Genomic DNA, 24,876 nt, shown 5'->3' on the forward strand with positions numbered 1-24,876 from the left:
TCTGCTGGCCTCACTAACACCTCTACCAGCAGCAACCTGGTTTTCCCAGTTGGTCTCCCATCCAGGTACTGACCAGGCTCAGCCATTCTTAGCTTCAGTGGGAAACCAGTCTTGGGCTACAGGGTGATATGGCTGCTAACAGTCCATTTGTGACATTTCCTCACTACTAAATATTCTACGGTCAACTGTAAGTAGTATTATAAAGTGGAAGCAATTGGGAACAACAGCACGAAGTCACGAAGGGGTAGGTCACGTAAAATCACAGAGCGGGATCAGCGAATGCTAAAGAGCACAGTGCGTCCATAGCTACAGACCTCCAAACTTTGTGTGGCCTTCAGATTAGCTCAAGAACAGTGCGTAGAGAGCTTCATGGAATGGATTTCCATGACACTGCAGCTACATCCAAGCAACATCACCAAGTGCAATGCAAAGCGCCGGATGCAGTGGTGTAAAGCACGCCGCCACTGGACTAGAGCAGTGGAGACGGGTTCTCTGAAATGACAAATCACACATCTCTGTCTAGCAATCTAATGGATGAGTCTACGTTTGGCGGTTGCCAGGAGAACGGTACTTGCCTGACAGCATTGTGCCAAGTGTAACTTTTGGTGGAGGGGGATTATGGTGTGGGGTTGTTTTTCAGGGGTTAGACTTAGCTCCTCAGTTCCAGAGAAAGAAACTCTTAATCCTTTGGCATACCAATGCTTTTTGTACAATTTCATGCTCCTAATTTTGTGGGAACAGTTTGGGGATGGCCCTTTCCTGTTCCAACATGAATGAGCACATATGATGTGGAGGAACTTGATTGGCCTGCACAGACTCCTGACCTCAGCCTGACAGAAAACCTTTGGGATGAATTAGAGTGGAGAGTGCAAGCCAGGCCTACTCATCCAATTTTAGTGTCTGACCTCACAAATCCGCTTCTAGAATAATGGTAAAAATGTATCATCATACACTCCTTCTCAGAAGATATGAAGCCATTATAGCAATTCCATATTAAACCCTTAAGATTAAGAATGGGATGTCCTTAAAGTTCATATGCATGTAAAGGCAGACGTCACTAAACTTTTGTCAATATAGTGCATAAGATACACAAACCAAAAAAATAAAAAATAAAGCTGAGGGAAATTCTAGAATATTACCATATTCATGTACCATTTTAAACATCCATTGCAAATAATACTACGGTACTATCATGGAATGTGCAAAACATGTTAATTTTAGTGAACGAATAAATAAACCTATAAACAAATAATCAGGAGATATGCAAAATATCTGGGTGTGACCTTAGATTTATAATTTGAAAAGGTCTTCTATCACCTTTAAGTCCTGGATAATTAGAATATTCATGTATCATAGTATTTAGTTATGTTAGTGTGTTACTGGTGTTATAACTATCCAAAAGACAGTGTAATGTTTACTAAACCACTATTTACTAAAACTTACTATCTGCTACATCAGTTATGTCATACTTTTAATGATGAGAAGAGAAATACACACATTGACTTTTCTTACGTGATATAAATTGCAACATGATGTTACAATTCAAACCGTGCAGTCAAATTCTATTGTTAGATTTACACCATTCACAAGAATTCTTATGTGTAATTCACTCCACTGGAGCAAAATCATTATATTCATATCTTACAATGTCATATCTTTAAAAGCTTGGCAATGATCATAACAAGGACCTTTAAAAAAAATCTATGAACATTTACCTTTGCATTCAGCTTGTTGTTTGATTAACAGCGAATGTGTTGTTGTTGTTTTTTTATCAAAAAGCAAATAAAAGAAAACACAAACAGCTGAACTTTCTACGTATAAATAATCATCTGTCTCTCAGAGGTTTCACATCTAAAGTCTTTAAGTTCTTGAGTGATTAAACAGTCGCATATACGTAACCCTCAAGACTTATACCTGGGTGCATCTTTCCTGTTGTTGACGTTTGTAGGCATTGTAAATATCAAGGAACATCTTTTGGCAGGAAATGCGGGCGTTTAGCTTGGAACAGATGAGGAACGAGCCAGCCATTTTGCGGTGCAGAGAGTAAGACTCCTCTGGAGGAGGAGTGAGACGGTGTTGAAGCATGACGGGGATCAGACTCTGGATGCGTCGTGTGGTACTCTGATTGCCAAAGTCAAATGCTTGCGTGGAAGCAAACGCTTCGCCGAGGATCATCACTGCCTCCACGTGTGCATCCTCGAATGCCTGAAAAGAATAAGAACGTTTAGAGGACAATCTAGAAAATGTAGAGAAAGTAATGGCTTTAAATCTAGAGGGAAATTAAGGATAAAGTGGAAAGAAACTATCCAAGACACTAAAACTATCGCAATGAGTATTATAAACCATATAAAGCCACAAACCTTGGCTTCAAAACCAGTAAGGAACTTCAGGTCTTTAGATTTCTGCAGAACAGTTGCCCTGTCTCCAACTGACGCTGCATGAACCACCTTGAATGACAAGGTGATAATTAATTATAATTACTTTAAGAAAGATGTATAACAATGTTTGTAAGTTCTGTGGTCATTTTTTAAAATATTTATTAGTATAATGTATGCATCTATGCTGACAAAAACAGAGATTCCCATTAATAACCAAAGTCGTAATCTTACTTTTTATGAAAAACTCGTAGTCACATCCCTTTCCAGTCCTACCCACTAAGGTGTTATGTAAAAATATTTCCAAAAATCTGTACCTCTATATAATGATCTGTGAATGACTCTGGGTAATCTCGGCAGGCTCCAAAGTCCAACAGAAATATCTGTTATAATGAACAACAAATGTTGAATCTCAGTGGGGAGAAGTGAAGAAGTCTCAGATATGCAAGTAAGAAATTATGGAAGAAATATGGAAATAAAATCATACTGACAAAATCAAACTTTATGACTTGATCTGAACTAGGTGATCTTGATATGATTTCTAAAAAGTGATCAAGACCTTCAGAGCTTATTGAAACTGGACAGAGACTGGACTGAAGACACATGCACAACAAGTTAATAGTTTCGAGAATTACAAAATGTGCTGTTGTGTGTGTGTGTGTGTGTGTGTGTGTGTGTGTGTGTGTGTGTGTGTGTGTGTGTGTTCGTGTGTTCGTGTGTGTGTGTGTGTGTAAGATGACAATTTGTTAATGTAAAACTATAGATGAGCAAATACATTTAAATTTACATACACACCTCTGTCGTCAGAGTCTTATTGGTTGCTCACCTTGTTCTGTTCACTATTATAGAAGAAGTTGGACCAATTGGGGTCTGTCTGCATGAAGCGGAACTCAAACAGCTCTCTCAAACACAACTGCAGGATGTTAAAACAGATCTACAGAATAAAGGTGAGTGAGAATTATTTCCTGAAAGTTAATTTTCACAGTAAAATAAAATAGTATATCATATAAGACAAACAATAACAATGCTACTGTAGGTTATTCACACAACTCTTAGGTAAAAAAGAATCAATGACGGTATATTTTTATAAAATAAAAACATAAAAAATAAAAAATGTGCCAAGCATAGGCATAAATCGCAGGGGGGAGTCCCCCCTTAAAAATATTATTTAAAAAAACACATTGTGCATTATAAAATTATTAAAAAAAGCAAACTGGGCAAACCAATGGGTTTTAAGTTTAGAAACATTTAGAGTCCCCCCTCTCTTGCCTCACAATGGTTTGGTCCATCACGCACCTCACCTTTTCACAAGTCCGGTGGGAAAGAACAAAGTTCTTCAGTAGTTATGGAGCTGTCAAGGCTATTTCATTCACTTTAAACATTTTATTTATCTTTAATATAGACAATGCTATTTATTAATAAATTAGCAATGACAAAAATTTTTTGATACCGATGTATTTTTCCATACGTCCGATATTTTAACAATTGCTGTTTGGTAGCTTGTTGTAAGTCACCCACTACAACTAACATGGAGATAAGCCCATGTGTAAACTGACATACGGCTTATGTAGACTTACCGCTGTGTTGGGTTTTGCTCACTACTACGTGGAAGAAGCAAGATAATTTAATATTTAATATTTCCGCGTGTGGTTAAACTTTTAATAACTCGTACTTAAACAACTATTGCTTTGTGTTGTTGGCCAGAAAAAATGACAGAGAAAAGAAAAACGGACATAAGATAATGTTTAGTGCACCAGCGCCAAACATATAGCCTGACCCACATCAAGATGTTTGGTCTGGAAACTCACCAGCGAAAGGGCTCAATCCGAGTGGCGGATAAACGGTTGTCTTTCAAACTCCCTTTGCACAGCGTGCACGCAATTGGGTAGAGCTACAACCAACCAGAGCAACGAAGGTGAAGCAGAGCTTGTTGATAGATTAAACATTCGCCGTATCCGGTCGGCAAAACTCTGAACACATCTTCCCTTCTTAAGAATGACTTCAGTGCCGTTCTTTGTTCTTTTCTCAGAGAAAAGCTTAACTCCAAGTCTTCCAGAGTTGCGGTCAAAGCTGATTCGAAAGACCGCCGTTCGCCAGCTTCTCTGTTTACTAGTAGCACTCAAGCGCAACTCGGCCGTCATTATGTTAAGCCCCGCCCACCAACTCTATACACGATGTGATTGGCCTGACCAGAGTTTGGCTTTTACAGCTCAGAAGTGTATTGAGAGTTGCTAGACGACACTCGTGGCAGATTAGATTTGCTGCCGCTAGGGTGCATCTAGATTTCTAGGCTATCACACATATCCTAACAAGTACAATTTTGGCTGTATTATTTGTGTCCCCTTCAAAAATTGCTCTTCTCTTAAGTGACCCCTCATTTAAAAATAATAATAATAATTAAGCAAATGATTAAATAAATCACTATAGCAAATGTATGTTCTTTGTTTAACTATATAACCCACCTCATTTCTAGTCTCCTGATTCAAATCCACACAGCGGTCAAGTGGAACTCCATTAACCAGTTCCATGGTGATCACACAACGACCCGACAGCTCATCAAAGACCTCAGGGACCACGAATACTGGATCTCCTTCAAGCATATTCCTGTAAGAGTCAAGAAAAAGAGTCAATAATGTGTGGCTGCTGAATATGCAATAGGAAACAGTTATTTTAAATTGTAATAATATTTCACAATATGTACATTTATCCAATTTCCAATATATTTTTTTAACTAAAATAAATGCAGCATTGCAGAGCAGAAGAGACTTCTTTTTTTAAAACATTAGAGCCCAAACTTTTAAATGGTAGTGTAATTGTGGTTCCTTCAAACAGTACACAATCCAGATATTTATTATATCTGATTCTGAATATTTATTATATACCTGAATCGCTTTGCGCACTCTGCCTCTCTCTTGTAGTCACACTCCCATGCCAGCTCCCTTTGAAGAACCTCAAGACTACTGTCAGCAAACAGACCTGTTAAATTAAATGAATAGCTACTGACATCCCACATAATGTGTATGACTCAATGTACCAATCCTGAGATGTGCTTTTTGAACTTAATTTAAAAATAAAAACAACTGCCAGTGCTCACCATCAGGCAGCACAAGACTCATCTTCAGAACAGACATAAGATTGTTGATGTCACTATGAATGCTCTCAGCGACACCAGGGTACTATATGAGAAAACATTAAATGATTGTTTACACATATAAAATCAATAGATATTGCAAAACCTCAGACTGCTGAAAAGATATCATGAAAATTCCAGTTTAATACCTGTATCTTCATAGCAATTTCCCTCCCATCATGCAAAACTCCATGATGCACTTGACCGATAGAGGCAGCAGCAAAGGGTTTTTCCTCGAGTGATGAGAGTTTCTCCTTCCACCCAGACCCCAAGTCTTTCTCAAGCACTTTCTGCACATGGGGTTTCAACACAGTGGGTGAGATATCACAAAAGTGAACTTAACAACATCTGAAAAATGACAGTAAGAAGGAGCTATTAGGGGTTAGAAGTACAACAAACAACTGTCATCACGGTCATATGGTGCGTTCAAGGCCTCATGGGAAGTTTGTAGTTACAAATTGAGAAGTTGTATTTACGACATCAGACACGTTCACTTTCATCGAAACAAGATGGCAGTGTACTTAAGTATCTTAATTAACAAAAAAAAGAAAGAAAAAGGTTTAAACTCCTTCTAGAAAAAACGAAGAACAAAGAATGTCCATCAGGTGTTTTGCTTTTTAATGTTTTTAAAAGAAAATACAGAGCTTCCCATTTACGATTTTGTGATGCCATTTATGTGCGTTCAACTCATAAATATGATCTTTTTGACTTGAACAAACAAATAGCTACTCGGTAGCTCAATCAATCAGCTGTATAAATTGCACAGTCTATGAAACAACTTGTTATGGTTAACTAAATCTATTAAAATAATTTTCATAAAAGGTGCAGTGTGTAGCATTTCTGAGGCTCTATTGACAGAAATGCAATGTAATGCGTATAACTATTTTCAGTAGCGTATAAGGACCTTATATAATGAACTGTTATGCTTGTATTACCTTAAAATGAGCCATTTCCATCTACATAAACCGCAGGTCCCCTTACAGTGATGTCGCCATTTTTGTACCGCCATGTTTCTACAGTAGCCCTAAACGGACAAACTTCTCTACAGAGCGCTAGTCACTATCTACTGTCTCAGATGACGACATCTTTGTCCTGTGTCGGTCACCTTAGCTTCTTTATGTGCTCAGAAGGGAAGAGTGAGCAATCTCTCACCGTTTGATGCTGCTAAAATGTACACAGTGCACCTTTAATTAAAATAAAGCTCAACTAAAATATAAATATTAGATGAAAAACTTCTACAAAATTTGAAATGTTATATTAGCAACTGAAGTTGATGTACTAAAATTACTAATTAAAGCTGAAATAAGAATGAATAAAAAAAATACTAAAATGTTTTAAATATGAATAAATAATATAATAGTAGTAAATAAATAATAACACTGCTATGAAAATGGCTCTATTTCAAGCTGGTGTTTTAACAGCATTTTTGATGAATATTGAAACAGCTTGTTTTTAAAAAGAGACTTTCCAGCATGGTGCTCATTAACCCAATTATTTCAAGACATCAATGCAGTTTTGATATTTGTGTAGTTAATATTTTATAAGATCAAAAAAAGAAGATTCTTTTCATAACAAATAACACTGCATTAATGAAGTAACTTACATGCATTTGCCAGGCTGGCATGAAGTCTGCGCTCTGTCGAACCCTCTCAAATATTTTCTGCAGTTGTGGACTAATGAAGCTATTATCTATTGAGGACATGAAAATTAGAAACATCACAGAGGGAAATTTCCTAACATCACAAAATAACGCATCTAATTTGTTTTGTGCCTTTGAAATGCTCTAAATAATATTTTGTGAAGAGCAACCAAGGACAGAAGACATCTGGAAGAGTTTCAAGCTCTTAAACCAGAAATATTTAGCGTAATCATTTATATGAACAAATATAGGCACTTGGTACCAAACCACAATAAAATTGAATTATATACCCTGAATGCTTAGCATCTGTCCAATCTTGAGAGCCGCTCCTCTAACCTTACACAGCGTGTTCACTATTCTCTCTGCATTGGCTTCTGACAGGAGGGGAGAGTCTAAGATAGCCCCCATCTCTGAAAGTGAAAAACAACAGAAATTTGACTAATATGCCCAGTACCAGTTTTAGAAACAAGGCAAGTGGGCTACCACATTGTACCTGAGCGTTTTCCTCCAAAGGACTGTTTTGCCACCTCAGCAATGGCTCCAATGCCTAGACCAACAGCTAATCCTACAAAAGAGTAGATGGGTAGTATAATTATTATTCACAGGATAATAAATTCATTATTAATGTGTGACCACATTAGTAATATTTTGGCCAACTTTGCATGCAAAACAATTATATATATATATATATATATATATATATATATATATATATATATATATATATATATATATATATATATATATATATTTTTTTTTTTTTTAATTGTCAATAGTGTAGCTATGTAAGAAATACGTGTGCGGTAAATCTATCGCTTTCACAAAAAATCCCAATTACATGGATTCAAATTGAAATAATGCCCGCAAAAATTTGGAGAACAAGTATAAATGCAAATGCAGGTTATTCTGTAAAGCTGTATATCTAAAATTATGACAATGGCAATTAAATGTTATATAGTAATATAGAGGTATTGTGTGTGTTTGTGTGTTATGAGGACACACATTTGTACATGGGTATTACACTGGTATTACAACATAAACGTGGCTTCAAATAGCTTTAAAAACACTTTAAAAATGTTAAAATGCAGAATGTTTCCTATGATGGGTAGGTTTAGGGGTAGGGGCAGTGTTGGGGGATAGAATATACAGTTTGTACAGTGTAAAATTCATTACGCCTATGGAGAGTCCCTGTAAACCACATAGGCCAATGTGTGTATGTGCGTGTGTGTGCATTACAAACAGTCTGTAGTGCAAATGATAAAACTGAAAATCACTGACCCCCAAAATTGGCGAGCCGACTAATTCGCGTGGCAGGAACCTTCCGTTCTCTGGCTCGCTCACAAAGCTGCAAAATCAAACTGCTCAATAAAGTCTACAAATGGATTTATCAAAACATTTTTTTCCCATAAATTAGCAACACATGCTAGGAAAGAAAACTGTAAATTAAGGCTGCACGATTAATCAAATTTGTAATCATGATTACAATTAAGGATGGCAACCTGGGAATCCTATGCATACAAAAAGTTCACATACTATTCACAGTACACACACTGCATACTGCAATATAGCAGAAGTTGTGGTAGTATGCCATTCTGAACACAGATTCCATACTGATTTCAGTGTTCTAGAGTTGTATTTAGTAGATCCTGGCAATATAGATCATCCGGGTATTCCATGCAGACAGAAAATGTGCATACTACACACAATATACGTACTGGACACTGCACAAATAGTAATAGTATGATAGTATGCCAAACACAGCCAATGACAAATAAATGTAAGTCACTTGTCACCACCTAGTGGCATAAATGATAAAATTGTTATTTGAAGCACCAAGGTCCTTCAAAAGGTGATTTTATCTATTTTGCTCGCTATCGTAGACATCTGTGATTATATCCGAAAAAGAAACTTTTAGTGTTGTTGAAAAGACTGCTTAAAACCCATACTACATGACACGCTAACCCAATTCTGAATGCTCCGGTGTTGTCAAATATTTAATAGACATAGGAGAATCGTTTTCATTTAGGCATAAGATCACATGAGTGTTTGAATCAAGATCACAATCTTTTAATGATTAATCGTGCAGCTCTAGTACCAGTTTTTGGCTTATATTTCCAATGTTTGTTCATCTTCGGAACACAGTTTAAGATATTTTATATTTAGTCAGAGAGCGTATTCAAGTATATGCACAGTGCACACTATACTGTCCATGTCCAGAAAGGGAATAAAAACATCATCAAAGTAGTCCGTATGTGACATCAGTTGGTTAATTAGAATCTCTTGAAGCATTGAAAATACATTTTGGTCCAAAAATCACAAACACTACGACTTTATTCAGCATTGTGTTCTTTTCCACATTTGTTTTCAATCCTCAAACAAAGATTCAAACGGTTCTGAATCAGCATATCGATTCATGATTCGGATGAATGAAAACATGTGACATTGGTGATCCGAATCATGAATCAATACGCTGATTCATTTGAATCTTTATTTGAGGATTGAAAACAATCCCGGAAGAGAAGACAAAGCTGAATAAAGTCCTAGTTTTTGTTATTTTTGGACCAAAATGTATTTTCGATGCTTCAAGAGATTCTAATCATCCAACTGATGTCACATATGGACTACTTTAATGATGTTTTTATTCCCTTTCTGGACATTATAGTGTGTTATCACACAGTATAGTGTGCATACACTTGGATACGCTCTTGGACTAAATAACAAAAATATCTTAAACTGTGTTCCGAAGATGAACGGAGGTCTTACGGGTGTGGAACGACATTAGGGTGAGTCATTAATGACATCAATTTCATTTTTGTGGGAACTAACCCTTTAAAACCTCACCTTTTGCCGTACAGGCTTGGCAATATTCAGCTTTGCCTCCCGTGCCTTTTTAATGTCTTCAGGGCTTAACCTGGCCACCATAGAGTCATGGATAAACCTAGTATGGTGATGAGACACTGATACATGCAAAAATCGAGTGTTTTGACCGGGCCAACCAGTTCCTTTGACCGTGCCAGTAGGTGCGCCGAAAGGCATCTCTGACGTTTCAAGCCTTCCATCTTTGGTGGAAAAGTCTGGGGGCATTTCAGAGCCGACTGTCCACTTTGCTGCTTCATCCGGGTCCATCTCCTCCCACTTCTCAATGTCAGGGAACTCGTCAGTCTTGGGAGTCTGAAATAAAATTTAAAAAAGTGTTGGCAATGTTATTTCTTTTACAATGTTTATTCATATCTTTAAATGTGCAAATCTGTATGCGTTCACTAACCTCGCCTCCTCCCATTACAGTGCCCATTACACCCTCGACCACCTCGGTTGCAGCTTTGACCCCTGCACCAAAGGTCGAGTTACAGGCCATCAGTCTGAGTTGTTCGCCCTGAATGCTGGTGAAGGCAGCGCCCACCTTGCCGGCGCCCCTTAACACCTGGAGCACTTCTGCCAACAACACTAAAAATCACAGGTGCAGATGAATTGTAGTGAACCTTTATATCATTACTGAAAAGTGATAACAGGCAGATATTTTAGTATTATTTTGATTTTCAGTTTTCAGTTTTAAATTTTGATATGTGCATTTGTCATGTTTATTGTTTAGGGCTTCAAATTTAGTTTGTTACTCAGTTAGTTGATTTGGCAACATATCTAATGATGTAATATTCATATTTTATTCAATTATTGTTAAATAATATAATTTCACTTTGCTTGTTAATGTGACAATTTAAATTGCACATACAATTTGCATTTGCAAATATGCAATTAGGCTTGATATAAAGTAAAGGCACTTTAAAGTGCATTTATTCCATGTCCAAATTCATTGACAAGGACATTGTAAATGTATCCATTCATGTTAATAATATTAACTAACTTCTAGTAATAAAAATTGTTTAATATTGTCCACTATTTTATCGAATCCAATAGATTAACTTAGCTATATTTTATTGTTACGCAAGTTATGATGACATGACATAGCATGGACATCATATGCATACGCATGCATTTTACTCACTTGCACTTTTACACTGTACAGTTGTTTCCAGCTTGTACTTATAAATGAGTTCAGCGGTATAGTGTCTAACTGCAATTATACTTACTCGTTTACAGCGCCTGTGAGAAGTCCTTTCTACTCGCACACCTCTGTCTGTTTTGCAACCACAACACTACCGGACACGGAAAGACTCCAGTCAGTCCGGTGATTGACAACTGACATAGCCAACCAAATTTGCAGATATCAAAAAGGGGTGGTTTTTAAGAGCCTGCTGACAACCAATCAGTAGCGGAAAGCAAACACGTTTAACCTGGTAACCATAGTATCAGCTTTGACATACACTTCTTTCTTATTTGGCACTGGGCGTATTCGCTATGGCTCAGTGGCCAATGAACTGGTGGAGGATAACGCCGTAAACTGGCCAGTGTGAAAAGTGCAGTTACCATTACAAACAACGAGTAGCCGCTGCCTGTCACTCACATGTGTTTTTGATTGATTGTTGTGTGAAGCACAGCTAGCCGTGACTTTCATTTGACTTTCTGGAGTAATTAGTAGCATAATGCAGAGTTTGAGTGTTATTTTCCAATTAAATATTAATATATTAATTATATTAATTATTATTAATAATTAATTATATTAATTATTATTATTATTATATTAATTATTATTAATTATTATTTATAATTATTACATAAACACGTCCACTTTTAAATAAATCGCCACTTTTAAGACAAATGCACTGTTAATGTTAGTCTTATGTATTACTTTTGTATTTTATTAAAATTATGGCATTATCGCTTACTTCCACTGAAACCATGTGTCTTTTAGAGAAACATTATTATGTAAAGAAAGAGCTTAACTCGTTTATAAGGTTTAGGTCAATTTGTCTCAAATATTTAGGAAAACATTTAAAAATGTGTTCAATGTTGATAAAGGATACAACCGTTTCCCCAAAACAACATGAAAAAATAACATTAATATGGGATTTGTTCTTTAGTAGGCTAATTGTAGTCGTGTGTAACAGTCTAATCTAAAAGTATCTTACAAAATGTGTGTTGTTTCACTGTAGTGTAAATATTACAATCACCCTGAAATCAAAATAGACAATTTTTATTATTTTATGGAATACTGTAGCATTTATTATAACAATGTATCCATGCACACCATTATTATTGTTTTAAATTCATGTGCCCTCATAATCTTTAAATAACTCTCCCTCCGTCTTGCAGACATCTCTTCTTTTCTCTCTAAAGATAATCAATACCTTGGTGAATTGTGTAAAGTCAGGACTCATGAGTCTCTTTCCTTCTAAGATTTTGTACATACTTCAATGTTATTTTATCTCCTTGCAAGTTGACCCCCCCCCCCCCCCTTAATGTTTGAAGATGATATTTTTGTTTATTGCACTACATATTCTGTTGTTTCGTTCATAGGCCTACAGAATATACAAATGGAGATTTAATTATGTTTTATTTGTGTATATTTTCATATGCCTATTATTGTTCCCTACTTGAGTTTGTAAATGTATCTTGTTCAATAAAAAAGAAAAGAAAAGAAAAAGAAAGCATAGGTCAAAACCAAAATCAAGAAAAAAAAAAAAAGATGCTTAGGCCTACATGTTCTTGTTCATCTTGTTCAAGAAGTCGTTTCACTCGGATATGTCACTACAGGGAAAGAAAGAAAAAAAACAGTGATTGCTTTTAAACACCGACAACAGCTGTGAATATATCTTCCTGTATATCCAAACTGCATTTGTTTCCATATCTGGTGTGGTCTTATTTTTATTTATCGCAGATATTTATCAATTATTCCCATTGGGCGTTACCTGAAAGAACTGTTTCTCTCTCGCACTACACACTAAAGCTATATTATAATATTACTGATGTGTTCTTTTTTACCATTCTCAGTCCTAAAGACGTGTTTAGTTTTTTAAGCACCTTCAAGTTCTCTCCACGCTGTCATACTGATCATGTCATACTTGTTTTGACTGTGATATGGCAGTATATTTAGACAATGATGAGGAAACAATAAGGAACAGTTTTTTATTCTTTGCACTGCTTATCACTATTGTTCATATTGTACATAATAAACTGTACATAATCCCATACACTGATCATCCACTCCTACTGTACCAAACATTCTGTCATTTTCTCCCACTATCTGAGTTAATTTGATATTTTATTTACTGGTATTTGATAATTGTTGTCTGTCTCACCACTGCCAAAGACTAATTATGGGGGAGCTTTTAAAAGCACCTAGATGTAAAAATACAAATATCACAATTGTTTAATGTACTATGACTGAACTACAATTATTTAAAGGATAATCAATTGAACGTTTAATACATTGAGTATTATGAAATATTTATGTAATCTGGAACTATATTTTTTGGATATACAAGCGCAATTAAACAAATTAATTAGAGAAATCAATAGTGTAGATAACGAAATATTAACTATTAAGAGGGTTAAGAGGGGTAAACATAAAAAAAAATGAAATAACTGTAATAGTCAGTCATGACCCTGACAAGCAAAGATATTCCCCAAAATATCACTGAAAGGTGAAAGTGAAAGCTGCTGATCATTATGATTATGAGCTAGAAGAATTTTCCTCTTTGTGGGTGTAGAGATAGAGGGGGAGTCTAAACATCCATATATGGGCATGCCATCAACTTTCGCTCCCCATTGGCTACAGCGTTTTGCAGCTGCTTGTCAACAAAATGGCCTTCCTCAATTGCTTTTCGAGGACCTACCAACTATTTCTATTTTGGTGAAATAGTATTGAAACTCTGGTTAAACAATAGAGACGACCATTTTTTTAGACACAGTATTTACCAACTCATTACTGTGTTCAAAACATACATATATTGTTGATAAAGCCAGATGAATATTGGGATTTTTGCTTCATTTTTGAGTTAGCTTGCAAATGCTAACAGTCTACCTGCAGACCCTCCTCGACCTCAGCTTATATTTCTGATTGTTTTTTGAAAGCACAGAGGGGAATTTGAATGATTGTTGGTTTAAATTCAACAATATAGCCATTTTTGGTTATAAAGGTAAAGCTGTCGGAGCGAAACCAGCGGAGATTTGGTCTCAGAACAAGGTAAGCAGACATAATTCTAGCAGAGCTGCTACTGTTTTAGCTTGGCTTATTTATTGTTGATGGAGCTATCAAGTGGAGATATTTCAAACCGTGCAATGCAGTCAAAACGTTTGATACTAGAGTTGCTGAACGTATGGAATACTGATGTAATACTGGAATAAGCCAAGTTAGGAAAGTATATAAAAGTTAGCAAGCTGAGGTTTAAAATTTATGAAGACAGCTTAGCTAACCAAGCTAAATATATGCTAATTACACACTGGCGCAGATATATAACAGCATCAGTCAAATACATTCCCTTTAATGGAGAATATACTTGTGTTAGTTATACTGCTACCGATTATTTCGGTTGACATGCTTGTTAATTGAAACTAAAGTGGAGAGGTTCGGTCATTTTCAAATGTTATAAAGCTGGCTAATAGTTTGCAATAGCCAGTTAGCTGCTAGTCAGTTTGATGAGCTTCAAGTCAAATAAACCAAACGCGTTGTCTTTATTTCTACTCTTTACTGTTTTGAATCAAAAGTGTAAATTGACATTTAAAGTAAAGTAAAGATGTCAAGCGATTACGTTAAGACACGCCATGGATTAACTTGATGAGTAGGCCTAGTGAACAGGAGGGGAGCTGGGAATGCAATAAATGACAACATAATTCACTTATAATTTAAAATGACCTTAGTTATAAATATGAAATCACTTATTCTTCCTGTTTGGACTGAGCACTTGCCAGGTTAATCATCAGCAATATGAATTGTTGCTGTCTTTATTTGCTCTTGGTGAACGTTTGATATGGTTTAATCCATTTTCAGTGGTTTAATCCGATAGTTTTCCTAGCGTAGAACTAAAAATGTATGGTCATTATCATTAAAGTGATAACATGATTTCACACTGTAATGTATAATCGTCATTTAGGTGCAAATGGTATGTACTGTGATGTTCACTCCTGAGTGAATCATCTTGTTTTACAAGTCCTTTGACGTTTTGTTTGTCTTGATTATCTGACCATACTGGAGTCAAAACATCTTGCCCTTTTTATACAATATCGAGATCCAGCAGTTCATTCTATTTCTCTATGACAATAAACACATTTAATTTTCCCCAGTGTAACTAAATTTCTACTTCCTTGATTTTATTTATTCAGGAAGTTTGTTTTATAAAGAGTTTGTCTGAACTGTTATTATTATTATATTAATTAGATGAGAGAGTATTGATCTGAACCATGATTTATTTATTGTTTTAGTACCATTTGCCTAAAGAATTTTGCTCTAAAAAATAGCCAACAACAAGAATATTAGGTACCTCTAGATAGATTTCAAAAAAGGTTTGCATAAATGTAATGACATATATTTAATTATTATTGGCATGCCAGCTATAAGAATTAAGTTCTTGTTGAACAGTGCACATTAAACTCTTCTGTATCATTCTTCAGAACGATATTGGTCGATCTTTAGCTTGTTTCTTTGATCAATTTGCACACTGTGGTTAAAGCTCTTAATTTTGAGCTCTCCAATTGCTTCAGATTGATGCATTTAACATTAAACTGTACAGCATTTTCTTAAGGGGGCTTCCCCTAAACACCCCTAAAGAGACAGATGTCCACTCAGCATAGCTTTACAAAATCCTGTTGAAAAAAATGGATAATTTTATAAACTTTACTCCAGTCTAGTATAACAATGTTTCTTTTAAGTCAGTAAAGCTGTTAAAACCAAATTAAAATGTCATTGGACAAACTAGATTTGGGATAAGCCCCGAGTATGTCTAGCTCCGACCCTGGAAGATACATTAGTTTAAAAATAATTTTCAAATACTGTTGTTTTTTTGTTTGCCAAATTATCATATCAATTAAAGAAAAATCGGTTAGGATTTATATTATGTGTTTATATATAATGTACTTTTAATATAATTTTTAATATAATTTTTTTTTAGGTACAATACAATGTACTTTTTGTTCATGTTGTTTTGCTAGATGTATTTACATAATAAGTGCATTATATCAAATGATTAATTTAAATGTTAATACATGGTAGTTGAAGACATTAAAAGGGATTTAGCTGCAAGAGAAGCATATCTTGGAAAAGGAAAAGGGAGGCAATGAATCTTATTTAGTAGATTTTATATAGTGTTCCATTAAAGTTACTATGCGTTTAAAGTTTTAAACATTTAATTTGATATAAAAACGCATATTTGATTTTGAGTATTCCAATTATTTTGTCTTTGTGGTAAATAAAGTATTAAAAACCGTCCCAAAGAGGATTTGAACATGTCAGCGGGAAACTTGCAGACACACATTACCCTCTTATACTGTTTCAGATGCAGCATTTTGACTGGACTTCAGACTTCATTTTTTTGGGGGGGGGGTGTCAAGAAAGAGTCGGAATTTGCTGTTTCCTCTTCCCTAGCTACTGTAAAAAGCTTGCTCTGTCTAGATGTGCTTAAATGGACAATAAGGGCTGGTTCACACGGAACGTGTTTTTTGGTATGAGCACAACAGTCATACATGTCCCTTTAGCTTGTATTTACATAGAAAAACAATGGAAAAGTAGTGCAGAAATGGAAAAAACACACGTGAACAGCCTCTGTGGATGCTTTCCTGTCACTTAGCCTATCACATATGCACACTTCAGTAAGCCCAAAGAATGCAGGTTTAAATGTTTACATGCTGGGAGAAATCGTGATATGGGGCAAAAATCTAGCTTAGTCTATCGGTTTATGCTTAAGCCATTTATGACACTACGACGATAAAGGACAACGGGTTAATGCATTCATTAATGGTTCATTACCAAGTCGCTTATTAAGCATAACCAATTTAAAAACATGCATTTAAACACACTCACCTTTTCCCTGAAAGTGAAAGCAAATCTGACCGAGCTTTTGGCATCTGATGCTGCATTAAAGGATTAGTTCACTTCAAAATGAAAATTTCCTAATCATTTACTCACCCCCATGTTATCTAATATGTTTGTCTTTCTTTCTTCAGCCGAAAATAAATAGCTTTTTTTTTTAGGGAAAACGTTCCAGGATTTTACTCCAAATAATAGACTTTTATAGCAACTAATGGGTTGAAGGTCCAAATCAAAGCAGTTTCGAAGGGCTTCAGAGGCTCTGAATGATCCCATTCGAGGAATAGGGTCTTATCTTGTGAAACCATTGGTAATTAAAATGTATATACTTTTTAACCTAAATTGTTTATCTTGCACAACTTCCACTCTTGCAGCATCGTAATCATGCCTGAAAGGTCACGCTAGACGTAGGTGGAAGTACCGCCCCCGTGTTTACAAAGCGCACGTGCGAAGACTAATACGAACCTCCTTTGGCAAAAAAAGGTAAACCAACAGTGTTGGGTGAATTTTTTTTTTTTTAAGTTGGAGTTTTTTTTTTTATTGGTAAATTTTTATTTGTATTAGTCTTTGTACATTCGCTTAGGGCTGTACTTCTGCCCTACGTTTAGCGTGGCTTTTTTGACGTGATTACGTAATCAATTTAGGTCAAAAAGTATATACAAATCATCATCTTTTTTTTAGAAAATGACCAATTGTTTGGCTAGATAAGACCCTATTGGCTGGGATCATGCAGAGCCTCTGAATCCCTTTGAAACTGCAGTGATTTGGACCTTTAACAGTTGTTTGCCAAAGAAGTCCATTATGCTGAGAAAAATCCTGGAATTTTCCCTCAAAAACGTAATTTATTTTCGACTGAAGATAGAAAGACACCTTGGATGAGATGAGGGTGAGTAAAATATCAGGACATTTTCAAGAGAACTAAGGCTTTAATGGCACATTCTCTCAAAGACAACAATGAATATCATATCAACTATCTTAATTTACTATCTTCTATTTCTATTGTGGACCATGACAGTGAACAGTTTCTTTTTAAAGTGTGTTTTGTTTTTTACAGATGACTGATTTGTGCTGTGTTTGGACCTAAAGACTGTTATTGCCTGTATCATTTTAGTGATCCTATTATTATTATTAATAATAATTTGTAATTGTATTGTTTTTAGTGTTATTAGTTCCTTAAATGTTTTAGTTATTGTGCTATGGAAACAAAACACGGACGAGAACAACAATGCTGTTTTCATCTGGGCTCAAACAACAACTATATAAGAATGAGCCATCTCTTTTATAACAAACACTCTTGACAATTTGCAACATTTTCACTCAGTCCTCAATCCTCATACGCATGTGTCGGTGATGTCGTTATGAAATTAGGGAAGGCAAATTAACTGTAATATGTAATACTAATATGATTTGTAGTCAATGACATTAGCTATCAGCGATACTATTATCTCTTGGTACAACCCTATAGGGTAGGCAGTTTTCTGAGTGGTTAGCAAAGTAGCAATAGCAAGCTAACTTTGAAAGCATTAGATCCTACGCTCTCCAAAGCCAGCCCTTCTTCAAAGCACATGAGTGCGCACAGTAGAGACGGCAAAGCACCACGAGACGAGAGACAGCGTTAAACTACCTCATCTCTCAAAGCGCAAAAATGCACTCAGCAGAGTCTGCAAAGCACCACAAGACTGCATTCAGCTACCTCGTGTCTAAAGCACATAACATTACAATAATAATGAACATAACTTAGAGCGCTGACCTGTACTACCTGACTGCTGCAGATTCATTTCACCATTGATAGTGTTGCCATTAAACGCATAAAATCTAATCACAAACTGTTCCATGTGTAATGTCATAGCTTTCCATCTCTTTCCAAATTACAGTAGTTATGGTGTAAATGCAGCATAAGCTTGTTGTTTTAGTTCAAGAGGATTGTAAAAGGTGGCTGCTGTTTCGGTTGTGGTGCTCGTGTTGACGTCTGTCTAAATCTGCATGGCATTAAACGTGCTGTTCATGTGTGATGTCTGCGTAAACTGTACCATGGAGGTATGAAAATACATATGTTGTCAGGCAGGCATGACATTGTACCATTGCATTCGGACCTTCCACAGCTGATATATATTTTAAATACATTTAGACCACTTAACTTAGCTATCAGGATGTGGAGAGACTTTCAACCAGCATGCCAAAAATGTCTCTGGAACAAATCGCCTACCCTGCCTTTAAGCTGAATGTTTCTTTTTACGTCAGTTTAAAACATGACACTGTTGTTAATCACAAACAATTACAGTGTATCTAACCAATCCATTGCATTGTAGTCTATTCCAGTTTCTACGTTCTGAATTTGATGTGATTTTATTCTGTTTGATCAATTTGGTCAATATACTACTTTTACTTTAATATAGACTGCCGACTAAAACACTTGTATTTTATTTTTATATGTACTTGAAATGAAAATAAAAAAAGTCCAGTATTCAGCATATTCCTTGTCATTATTAATGTTGTAGGTGACAACTGATATTCTTCATTAGTTGGTACAACCATGTAAATTCTTATATTTAAATCAACAAATAGTTCAAATTGAACAAATGGCTGAACTACATTATGAATAGATTTTGTGTTGATTGCATTTAATGGTATACTTTTTGATTATTTTTCTTTAAACGAAAAATCAGATGCTAAGAATTACTAAAATACATGGCCACTAGAGTGCATTAGTTATAAATAAATAAATATTAATACAATACACAACCATAAAAGATTTCAGAATAAAATTAGGAATACATTTACAAATATTTGGTTGTACAACTTGACAAAGTCAAAAAATTATTTTAAACACTTTGAAATGTTATTCAAAAAATGAAACTTGTTTAAACGCATTTTCCTGTAATGAAAATATGCATTACAACAATTTTTAAAAGATTTGGTGGGGAAAAACGTAAAAGTTATTAGTTTATCATATAAAAGTTTTATTTCATTTCATAGCAGGCAGATAGTGTCATCTTTCGTATGCAATGCAAAATGCTTTTAAAATGCATAATGGGCTAAAAATAGCAGCTTGAAAGCATTTCAAAAGGCTATACCCATTAACATCATGATAGGTTTTGCAAGGTCTTTCAAAACATTGCATACAGTATGGTTAAAAACAAGGTTTTTCATGCTATATCCAGTTGTGTTCACAATGTTATGTTAGTTTTTTTTAAAGAGACTTGCAAAGGAATGTCTGATATAAACAGACCTATAGTATAATAAGCATAAGATTGTCCTCCTCTACAGTAGCGTTCTCTCTCGGCAAAGGGTTGGATGTTGCATGTCTTTATCAGAATTCATAAGCTCTTCTGCTATTATTAATGGCCACAGAAAACGGGGGTTTTGTACAGAGCCACGCAGAATAAAAAGACTAGCCTACACTTATTGTGTAATTGAGTGATCTTATTTAGTTAAAGGTTTTAGCCTAAGTGTTATTTAACATAATGACATTTAAGGAGTTAGACTAACTTAATATTGAAAGCATAATTCCTGAATGTTCACTCTTTTATTGATTGGAATTTTTCAGTTCTCTAAGTGTAGCTTCTAGTAGATTACAGATACACCAGCACCTTTTAGTAACTTGCCCACATCTGTCCCTGTTAGCTGGGATGATTAATCAATTTAGTTGACTAATAAAATCCACTGACATTTGAATCGGTGATTAAATGAATAGAATTAATTGTCTGTCAGCCCTGTCTTATTAACAGGTTGGTTGTAAAAGGCTGTGACACTGAAACATTACATAATGTAGACCGCACAAAAGACAACATATAGGCACGGGATCCTCGATTCTCAACATAATGGCTTAAATAACGTATTTCACAGAACAGATTTTGCTCCTCAATTCCATATACATCATATAATGTAGCCTTTTTTGATAGGACAGTGTGTTCAGATTAATTTCAGATGATTAACTACTTGGTTAAATGCTTAACTATTTATTGCTGTAATTCTGTTTGAGACATTTTTAACAGATTTAAATTAATTTAGTGAAACTAAGTCTTGCCTCTTTTTCTCTTAGTCCTCAGATGGAGTAATCTGGAACCTGCAGACCTGAAAAATGAAGATGAATGGTGAATTGCAAAGTAGCTGCCCAGCATAGAGGCAGGTATGCTCCCCATGGGCTCATAATGAACCGTGACACCTTTTCCCACATCCGGCTGTGGTGCCCACGCCCCTTTGGCACCTACTCACAGAATAAGCCGTACAGCAATGGTACAATTCACAATGGAACAACTACCACCCACTGCAAAGCCGATGATTCAGGGCTTACAACCATAGAGACCCTTGTAGTCGGTGAGGAGCAAGATGAGGATGTTGGCACTGAAAACACCCCACCAGCTGCTTCATCTACCCTTCTGGCTCCACCACTACCAGCAGCACCCTCTCCGAATTCACAGATGGAGGATGGCAGGGTACTGCTTGATACCTGGTATGTCATCAAACCAGGCAACACCAAGGAGAAAATTGCCTTCTTTGTAGCTCACCAGTGTAATGGTGCTGGAATTCCCAGGCCAAGTGCTATGAAAGTCAAGGGAAACTGGGCGACCGATTGTACCAAGGCCAAGCGCCGTCGTCGCTGTTCCTCTTATGACCCTCCCACTAAAGCTCAAAATATTGCCGTTGATGTACCTGCAGAATCCAACTTGACGGAGGATGGTGTGGGAGTTAGTGAGACAGATCTGCTCTCTGTGGCTGAGATGGTTGCCCTTGTAGAACAGCGTACAGCCTTGGCTCTTCAAGGTATGGTAGTGCAAGGACAAAATAGTCCTTATACAGTCCATCAGAAACCTGTTGTAATCCTCTCAGAACCCCCTTCATCTGCACCAAATTCTCAAAGTGACTTTGATCTGCTGCAGCAACAGCAGGAATCCCGACGGGTTGCTCAGGCTGTTGCCCAGTTTGAATCTCGGCAACAGAATATCGACAGTACAACTTTGCGGCCTGAACTGAATGGTTCAGGAAGAGATGGCATTCAAACTGGTGAGTCTGTGGGTGGAGCTCCAAGTCATGGACGAGGGGAAGTACGGATCGCTTTTCGAGTGTCAAGTCTGGACCCTCGTACTCAGTCTGAGCCTGTTGGCCGTCCCAAATGCATGTTTATGAGTTGTGGAGTTGGAGGGGGGCAAGCAGGAGCCAGAGGCAAAGAAAAGATCACTTGTGACCTCTACCAACTGGTTAGTCCCTCATCTCGAGATCCAGGTGCCCTCATTGCTGGCTCACCAAAGGCAGATCCGCTTGGGGAAGGGATCAACGACAGGCCTCCCTCCACAACGGCAGATACTAACCAAGACTCTGCCTCAGGAGAGAAGGCAGCAGTGGGTCGAGAGCGGATGACTGGCTTCCACGTTGAGGTTGTGGTCACGGGTGCAGTAGACCAATGTGTCTTTTATGGGAAGGACAGCACAGAGAATGTTCAAGAAGAGACTGTATGTTTTGCTATGCCTAATGGGGCTAATTCAACTGAATCCTCAGAGGATCCACCTCCTGGCCAGCTGTTTTTTCTGCAGTCACCTACTGAAGATGAGAGTTGTTCAACACTAAACAGTGGGATGCTGTCTTTAGACTGTGCAAACAACAATGGGCCAGTGGGCCCTAATGTCGAGAGGCCAGACTCCCCACTGGCAACTGTGGATGATTGTTCTGATCCTCCATTGTGTCGCCTCTACCGACATGTCTCCCATGACTTTCTTGAGATTCGCTTTCAGATCCAGCGGCTTCTGGAACCACGGCAATACATGCTTTTGCTTCCGGACCACATAATGGTCAATATCTTCAGCTACCTGCCCACCCGTTCCCTAGCAGCACTCAAATGCACCTGCCATGATTTCAAGACCCTGATCGAGACCTACGGTGTTCGTGCTACAGATTCTCGCTGGAATCAGGACCCGTTGTACCGTGATGACCCCTGCAAACAGTGCAAGCGGCAATATGAGCGGGGAGATGTTTCGCTCTGCCGCTGGCACCCTAAACCTTACCACCACGACTTGCCTTATGGACGTTCCTACTGGATGTGTTGTCGGCGCACAGATAAGGACACACCTGGCTGTCGAGTTGGGCTACATGATAACAACTGGGTACAGCCATGTGAGCTGGTTCAGGCCCGCGCCAAAAGAGACGATGGGAGGTAAAGGATTAAGTCAGGATTGTCATTTCTCTCCCTGCTTTTGCTCTACTGAAACTTCATGCCACTGTACTATTTATGGTTGCACTCGCCTCTCCTATCTTAGCTTGTTAACCTTGCTATCATTGTCAGTATCAGTTCTGATCAGGTGCACCATACATGATTCTTGATCCCTACATGAGCAGACCAATGTTTTCGAAATTTGAAAACCAGTACTGGTTAAATGAGTTAGTCTGTTGCATGGGACTAGTCTTCACATGTATTTCTGAAGTGGTTAGATATTCTCAATGCTTGGAAATCTTCGAAGACCAGCTCTGATTCTGACCCCAACCTTTAAAAAAAACTGCAGGCTAGGCAAAGGACTATAACTTCAGGGGTTGTTGTCAAGTTTAATTTGCTGTCCCTTTGGTCAAAAGCGTGCAAAATGATGTCACTTTACAAATCCCTGATGTCACTTTGTAATCAACAGTTTGACTGCTTGTTAGATTTTTCTGTTTTGTGTGAATGTGAGTGAAGAATATCTTTTGTTGTTGTTGTTTTTGGACTTTTTTTCTCTCCTTCAAATTGATTTATGAAATCAGTCTTTATTTCTTGACCAAACCTTTCCTTTCACCTATCTCTTTGCCTGCCAGGCTGTCTGTGTACTTGTTGGCAAAGGCAGCTTTTGCCAAAGCAGTAATTAGCTTCATGTGGCTGAAAGAACAACAAAGAACAGGACAACTCAACCTGATTCTAGCCTTAACCCTGTTCGTTCTGCTCATTCCACCAGTCTGTGAAATCTTACAAACAGATACATTGATGCTGATCCCTCTGGTTTGGGAGACCGTTCTAGGTTTCACCGTCAATCTGCTATTGGGAATTTTTGCCTCTAAAATGAATAAAAGATATTTAAAACTGGAGTCTGTGCCATTGTGTTTTGGTGCTTCAGCAGTCAAATATTTTTAATTAAATTTTATTTCTATGAATTATCTTTTATGTTTGTTTTCTCTAATGTACATGGCATTAGTTGGTGTGGGTATGGTCTTAAAGGGGTGATGAATTGAGAAATCAACTTTCCCTTGAGCTTTTGATATATAAAAAGTCATGGTAATATAAGAATATCCTCTAAGTTTCAGAGCTGAAAACTTCCTTGTTAGTCATAGAAAAGCTTTTATAGACACCAGGCTCAGCAAACGGTCATGTGCTTCATACTTGCGTCAAACACAAACACTTCATACTTGCGAAACACACCTCTACAGAACGTGTAATTTAGTAGCCCCGCCCATCGAGTCATGGAGCTGTCGGTCAATCACAAGCCAGCAGCAATAAACATATGGAAAAAGATAGCAAGATATTGTGGAAGAACACAGTCACTGCATAAGCTTCCTCTGGATCATAATATTAGGAATGTGTGATACTTAATTTATTTTTACTGAAGTTCCAGCTCACACGGGGAAGGGGTGTTCACTTCCATTTCACTGCGGAATCGTTTGTAAACAAATCTCCGGTCAATGCTGGATTTGGATCCAAAAGGAATGGTGCAACACGTATGTGAGTAAAATGTGTTTTTAAATGTAATAGTATTGCATTGTTATAAATTGTTTTGCTTATGTGTATGGGTCTAACAGAACATACATTTAGCACGCTGGACTCAGACACGCTATGGGCCAGGGCTCGCAAAGCCTGACAGAA

The 24,876-nt window shown here is 36.9% G+C and overlaps 2 protein-coding genes across 2 annotated transcripts; one reads left to right on the top strand and one right to left on the bottom strand.

Annotated features, from left to right (window-relative positions):
- Positions 1-1,454: 1,454 nt before the first annotated feature.
- coq8b (coenzyme Q8B) lies at positions 1,455-11,345 on the bottom strand. The gene is made up of 15 exons (XM_067451044.1): positions 11,230-11,345; positions 10,410-10,588; positions 9,986-10,315; positions 8,423-8,489; positions 7,638-7,709; positions 7,435-7,554; positions 7,109-7,194; positions 5,655-5,795; positions 5,470-5,551; positions 5,258-5,351; positions 4,838-4,979; positions 3,202-3,309; positions 2,693-2,758; positions 2,361-2,447; positions 1,455-2,205 (listed from the first exon to the last, which is right to left on the bottom strand). Coding segments are annotated over exons 1-15 (1,872 nt in total). The 5' UTR covers positions 11,231-11,345; the 3' UTR covers positions 1,455-1,908.
- Positions 11,346-13,820: 2,475 nt separating this feature from the next.
- On the top strand, positions 13,821-24,104 carry fbxo46 (F-box protein 46). Its single transcript, XM_067451045.1, has 2 exons — positions 13,821-14,225; positions 21,103-24,104. Exon 2 carries the CDS (start codon positions 21,152-21,154, stop codon positions 23,210-23,212), a length of 2,061 nt encoding a protein of 686 aa, XP_067307146.1. The 5' UTR covers positions 13,821-14,225; positions 21,103-21,151; the 3' UTR covers positions 23,213-24,104.
- Positions 24,105-24,876: the final 772 nt, after the last annotated feature.

This window comes from Pseudorasbora parva, chromosome 8 (genome assembly GCF_024679245.1).
Source record: "Pseudorasbora parva isolate DD20220531a chromosome 8, ASM2467924v1, whole genome shotgun sequence".
Lineage (NCBI taxonomy): Eukaryota > Metazoa > Chordata > Actinopteri > Cypriniformes > Gobionidae > Pseudorasbora > Pseudorasbora parva.